Source organism: Rhododendron vialii, chromosome 7a (assembly GCF_030253575.1).
Source record: "Rhododendron vialii isolate Sample 1 chromosome 7a, ASM3025357v1".
In the NCBI taxonomy this organism is placed as follows: domain Eukaryota; kingdom Viridiplantae; phylum Streptophyta; class Magnoliopsida; order Ericales; family Ericaceae; genus Rhododendron; species Rhododendron vialii.
Window position 1 is genome coordinate 31927094 of NC_080563.1, and position 6383 is coordinate 31933476.

The 6383-nt window shown below is 38.0% G+C and overlaps 1 protein-coding gene across 7 annotated transcripts; it reads right to left on the minus strand.

Moving 5' to 3' along the window:
• Positions 1–930: 930 nt before the first annotated feature.
• LOC131333932 (superoxide dismutase [Fe] 3, chloroplastic) lies at positions 931–6383 on the minus strand. Of its 7 annotated transcripts, none has more exons than XM_058368759.1 (9): positions 6184–6383; positions 5851–5973; positions 5081–5152; positions 3835–4026; positions 1922–2093; positions 1615–1688; positions 1487–1513; positions 1351–1374; positions 931–1275 (listed from the first exon to the last, which is right to left on the minus strand). In XM_058368759.1, the coding sequence occupies exons 2-9, from the start codon at positions 5962–5964 to the stop codon at positions 1150–1152; spliced, it is 801 nt and encodes a 266-aa protein (XP_058224742.1). In that variant the 5' UTR covers positions 5965–5973; positions 6184–6383; the 3' UTR covers positions 931–1149. The 7 variants fall into 7 exon arrangements, with proteins under 7 accessions (XP_058224742.1, XP_058224747.1, XP_058224740.1 ...); XM_058368764.1 differs by having other exon boundaries at positions 5851–5970; positions 6184–6380; XM_058368757.1 differs by having other exon boundaries at positions 6304–6350.

A 6383-nucleotide genomic window follows, 5' to 3' on the forward strand; every position in this document is an offset into this window, starting at 1 on the left:
AATTAATCCAAAAACATGAAACAAATCTAACAAAAATTACAAACAAAAAAAAAAAAAAACAAAACAAAACAAAAAAAAACGAAAAAGACATAAAAAAGAAGAAGAAGTTAGGGAGAATAGGGCCTGAATAATTACTCCTTAATCAGGACCGACCTTGGCGAAAAGTCATCATTAGTGGTCATTTTTCGGATCCCAACTTGGCCAAATTTTAGCTGGGGCTCCAATTTTGGTAGGCCTGAAATTAGGCCTAAAAATGAAATTGTTCTGATTAAGCTAGCCTTACACACATCCTAGCTACCATTTCGGAAAAATTGAATAAAGAAAATACGAGATAACATGTTATAAATAGAAAGATATCAACAACTCATTATTAGATACGTAGGGTCCATCATTAGGCATTGGAGTCCACTTAAATGACATTTTAATCAAAACATAATTGAAGCTTACTCGACATTGGTTAAATATATGATTAATCAAAAAGTAAACAATTTCAATAACCAACTAGTGTCCATTTTGATGTAACAATAAATTCCGAGAATAAAGCATGCGTACGTGCCAATAAACAACATTACAAAGTCAAGCAAAAACTATTCACAATAATAGGCCAATAATAGATGAATGATATATCATTAGGGCTAGAGATCCTCCGTATCGTATTTTTGGTGTACCCGTGTACCTTGTGACTTATTCATTAATTTGAGCCTCCGAACCGGAGAATCTCTAAACACAATCCCACATGTAAAAGTGCTTGGCACATTTGCACATCGAAAAACGGGTGTAGAGGACCTTCAGCCGAGATTCAGCAGGTAAGAATTATGACATTACACCAAAGACAAGACAAACGTAAATAGCATGCATGGTAATAGACGAAATAGACATACTCATTTGGAACCAACCGAAAGGCGCTATATGGACTAACGGCAAGCGAGATAAAGAAAGCAGCTGGCACAATTCCACCTTGCACGGTTAAGAAATGGAAATACAATGATATTACTCATGTATTATCTATTCATTGGCAGCCATATTACAATAGGCTTACCTAGTCCTAATATGGTTCCTAAACTAGGTACCAGGGGGTTCAGTGTTCTCTCTGTTTCGTAAACTCCCACTCAGTTATAACTTGCGCAAGACGGGAAAGAGAGAAGCATTTCAAGCAACAGGAATATTAGGTTCGCCTAAATTCACAAAGATCTGTGCACGGGCCAGTCGTCCCAACACTGCATTCCAAGACACAAGGTGGTTCATAAAGGCATTTACGTACTCCCCTTTGTCGCTCTGCATGGAAAAGTTGGAGAGATATCAAAGAAGATTTCACTCGAGAAGGAAAAAGTGGGAGGAAGAGTAACATACCTTATAATCCAAATAATAGGCATGCTGAGAAATAGCAAAAGAGGCTTCATTAGCAACTTACATCACTTTTCACTGTGAGAGAGAGAGAGAGAGAGAGAGAGAGAGAGAGAGAGAGAGAGAGAGTCAGTCAACTTACCTCCCACATATCCAAACAGACAAGGGGCTGCACAAGATTTGCAATTTGTGAGACAGAAAATAAACGACCAATCCAGATTATTAAACTTGTAGTGCAAATCAATATGGATGTGTTTGAAATTAGCTTACGATGTCGTTCCACACAAGGGGGCTGAATGCATTTGTTGTTTTTACAACTTCAAGTCGCTTCTCGTTTCTCTTCACTGGAATACCAGAAAACAATCAAAAACCCTTTGTAAGCAACCAGGAACATATGTAGGTTGTAAACAAGTCCATTCGGAATCTGAACGAGTCAAAGTCCATTTGATTTCAACATCCAGAAAGGAACATTTATCTTAGTTTAAAGAAGAGAGATGCTGATTCATCAAGCACGAGCACTGACTAGTAAGCTTGTAATAAGGACTAGGGAGAAGAATTTGCCTGAGACATGACTTACCGACCAGCCAAACCCAGCCGGAGCCAAATAGAGTGAGAGCTGCTTCTATGAACTTTTCCTTGAAATTAGTAAATGAACCAAAATCCTTTTCAATCTGCCCAAGAAGACCCAATATTGGCATATTCCCACCTCCTGGTTGCATAGATTCCCAAAAGAAGTCATGATTCCAAACCTGGAAAAGCAGGAACGAGAGTTCGTTTGAATAGCAAGTTGTGAATTGGGTTCAGACTCGCAAGAACCCTTCCATGGATGAGATGGAAGACGATTTCATATTCTTTTAATTTTGGGGTAGGCTGGGGTGGCTTCAGGATTTTCATCTAGCGGTGACAATAATATATGATGCACTAATGACAAAAAGCTCTAAACAATAAATAAAGCTTGAACTTGACGAGATATATAATAAGTAAAAGGAAAATCAACATTAACCAATCTATTTTATAGGTTCCAAAATTTATTTTGGTTTGATGGGCTACAAATTTAGTTACCCAAATTTAATTGAACTTTTATTTCTTTTACAACTTTCAACCACCACACACGCACAATGCTTCTAGCGTGTGGCCACAGACAATGTGAGTGTGTGGATTATGTATGAATGCGGTATTAGAATTTTCCTTCATCTCAACTCGCATGAGTGAGACCCTGTGCCGAAAAAATACCAAAGAAAATTTAATTTATGCATAAAAAAAAGAACAAAATTAGTTCATTTTTTGGACCCAGAGGATTTGTTTGAACCCTCTCAAGTAGTGGTACAGCCGCCCCTGCCGGTAGATTCATATTAATATCCTCCACAAAAAATGTGTCGTTTTTATAAGGGTCCATCTATGAATGAACCGTAGCTTTCCTTAATCAAATGGCTTAGCGAATCACAGAACAACTGACAATCAAAAGTTAGGAATTGTCGAAGTTATTAGAAAAATGAAGAACTCCATAAAGTCCATGATGCAACGATCATATCGCATGAATAAGAATAAGATTTAAACCTCTAATGCATCTCAGCAACTATCAAGACTTTTGTAGCAAACCGTTTTTTTTTTTTTTTTCTATTTCTATTTGCTACACCCAGACAAATTTAATCACGCCAAAGAGACGAGACTTAAGAGGAATGTTTTCCTTTTTTTCTCCTTCAACACAAGAAAACAATTGTGCACAATAACGCAAACAAAACCAGATTACATTAAAATTTAGTTTAGCTGCATGTTTGGTCAGGGCCATCTTTCTCTTTACTAGTTCCAGATTTCTAAATTATATATCATGCAACAACTCTAGTGCCCATTAGGAAATGGGAAACGGGTTAACAACCCAGAAAAAATTTGCTTGTAGCTATACAACATGAAGTTAATAGCTATGAATTTGACAATGTAACTATGAATATCTCAATTTTCAACTACTCGAGCGACGTTTCTGGACTGTAATGATAGCAAAAGAAGATAACTTTTCCTTGAATGATACACAGGACTCCTTTTTAGTGAAACATATCCTCGTGTGACAAATGGCTGTGTATCATTTACAAGAATAAGTTTCTATTCACAAGATTGGATAAGTGAATAGTTTTTAGCCAAATTCACAAGCATTGCATAACTTCTTCATAGAAGCCAGTTTCTATTTTTCCAACCATGGGTATTTAGTCTGGAGTTTTAAGTGCATCTACAACCAACATAGTTACGTGTTATGTTTGTGAGGCAGCAAAGTTCATATTCACTATATAGATCATTCTCTAAACTCACTACACCAATGCAACCTGTTTAGGAGTGAAGATTACCATTTCGCCTCGATTATCAAACAAGGTATGCCTTTAGTTTTTAGATTAAGCCTATAGGTGAACATGCAATGAAGTACTGTAATCGTAACCCATTCATGAGCAATAAAATGCCCCACTAACAGCAAGCCAAAGAAAAAAACAGAAGCTGACGAACCTGGGCAGCATTGTTAAATTCTGGTAAGGGATTGCCATTGTTATACGTTGCTTTGACAAGTTCATCCAAAGTGTACCCATACAGTATGTCGCTCTTTGCAAGTTGTTTGTTAAGACCTTCCAAATAACCACGGTGATGCTCTCCCCAGTGCACCTCAAGTGTCCTTTGGCTCATATACGGTTCTAATGCATCCTGCAAACACAAGGGAAAAAGCCAAACATTAAGAAAGCAGTTGTCAAATCATTCACGTACCACGCTGGGCTTTTATTGAGTGGCTGCCCTTTTTGGGACGTCTCTCCACTAAGGATAGACTTCATAGATGGGGGGTGGTGGGAGATCAAAGATGTCCTTTTTGTCAAAATGCAGATGAATCACATGATCACTTATTCTTTGCTTGTGAGTTTTCCAGTGCGGTATGGGATATTCTCTTGCAGCGGAACAATGTTAGTCGGAGGAGCTCTGGGTTGTCCGAAGAGATGGCTTGGGTTATGAATCATAGGTCTGACAATTCGTATTCCAGTAGAGTATATAAACTTTCATTGGCTGCTGCTATCTACTGGATTTGGAGAGAAAGAAACAAGAGAATCTTTTAGGGTCGTGGTGTTTCTAATTCAGTTTTGGGTGGGCTGATTATTGAGGAAGTCCGTGCTTGTTTATGCTCGTGGAGAGGCTTGAGGCTATGTGATGGTACGAGGTTGTTAGCTCGGTCTTGGAGTCTTAGCTCTCGCATATTTTCTCTGTGAATCTTTTCTCTGTTGGGTTTTGTTTACTGGTTTTCCTAGGCAGCTAGGAATGTTTTAGTTCTGCCTAGGTTCCCGTTGTATGTTGGGATTTTCCTTTGTTCTTGGTTGGTTTGCTTTATAAAATGGTTAATTACCCAATAAAAAAAAATCATTAAGAAGCTCAATTTGATTATAGTAGAAAGGAAACTTTAAGTCTGAACTAAAAAATCATATAAGGCTGACGAGAAGGTTGACAAACATTATGAAATCAATTTCAAAAAAATAGCATCTCTGCAAAGTTGAGACAGTGTGTGATCCCTTTTAGTATTCCGAGGCAAGCAGCTCATGAAAACATACAAGAGATACTTTCAAATCTTTATCCATATCTTGTTTCCGTAATATTTGTTATTTTTGCTTCTCATGTTAAGCTTATCAAGCAACTTTATGAAATATAAGGCCAAAAGAGGCTACCAGATTCAAGATCACCTGACTACGCGAAGTAAGACAGAAGACAATTCACTCACAAGTTTATAAGGTGGTTTCTGCAGACCATAGTAGGCAAGAACTCTTGGTGTACATTGTTTCTGCTTCTGACACTGTAGTGAAAGATACTTGTTAGACATTATATATTTATATGCATAATAAAACTTGCCAGAAAATGCTCAATTCAAGAACACATCAATGCTTAACTGTCACACAACCACACACTCAAAATCTTAAGCTCCTCGTATTTCAATTATTCATCTGCAAGCCTTTCCCCATATGGAGAAATAAACCAACAAAGAAATTTCACTCTAACAGGCATTAATGAGGAGCAAACTACACAACCACACTTGAACTCAATTCTTCCTAGCTCCTATAACCCAAGCTTTGATGGAGGGTTAGACAACTAACTGGCCCAACAACTTAATTTATTTGTAGAAGGCCAAATTTTTGGGTGGGATAGTCTAATTTTTCTTCGCCACTAGTGGCAATGAAGTTCTTGGTAATTAGCAAGGGGGAAGGAAGATCTCCACTCATTTAATTCATTCAGTGCTTGCGGTGAGGTGTGACCCACAACAAATGAAACGGGGAATGCTTGTTGCAGCCCTATTTTAGTAGATTAGGCTTGGTAAGCGTAAGCTATATAAGTAGGCTCAAGAAGGGTACGGACGCAACTTTTTTCACCACGATACAATCAACCCACATATCATATAAATGCCATATGTGCACTATAAGGGATAAAGTGTAATTCCATTGGTAATGGAAAACTGGCACTGTTCAACAAGAGAAAGGCGACATCACTGAAACACACCCGAAATAGAAGCCTGGGACTTTTCATCAGCTTGGACACGTCCGTAACAGCAAGAAGATGAGAGCTTGCACTTGCAGGGAAAAGATTTGTACAAGACGAAGACGACCACCCCATTTCTTGCTACTAAAAAAAAAAAAAAAGCATCAACAGCACAACAATTTATAGTGTTAGGACCTGACTTCCACTATATCAAAAAAAAATAAAAAATTTCCTCGGTAACATAAACAAAGTTCACTCTTTTTCCCTCATGGGCATTTCGACAAACACCTTGTCTGCTTCAAAGGAAAGCATCTTCAAAGGAAAGCATAATAAAAATGTCTACGCTATACGTACGTATACGTAAATTTCACAATCCTGTGTACTAAGGCTGAAGCAGCTTGTTTATCTTCCCCACGGTATTGCTTTTTGCTTGTCTTTCACGCTGGTTTCTCTCTCTAAACTTCTTTTAGTAACCTGTTGGTGTTGGTCCTGTTAGGTTTTCCCGCTCAGCCAAGTGAGAGAGAGAGAGAGTCTGAGAGAGAACGGGGAAAAAT

What these genes read in the sequence shown, in the direction of transcription:
- LOC131333932 (XM_058368759.1), bottom strand. Translation starts at nt 5,964, where the DNA reads ATGGGGTGGTCGTCTTCGTCTTGTACAAATCTTTTCCCTGCAAGTGCA. An exon ending in GTCCCAGGCTTCTATTTCGG is followed by an intron (nt 5,153 to 5,850) that starts GTGTGTTTCAGT and finishes CTTTCACTACAG; the next exon opens with TGTCAGAAGCAGAAACAATG. An exon ending in AATTTAACAATGCTGCCCAG is followed by an intron (nt 2,094 to 3,834) that starts GTTCGTCAGCTT and finishes CTGCTTTTCCAG; the next exon opens with GTTTGGAATCATGACTTCTT.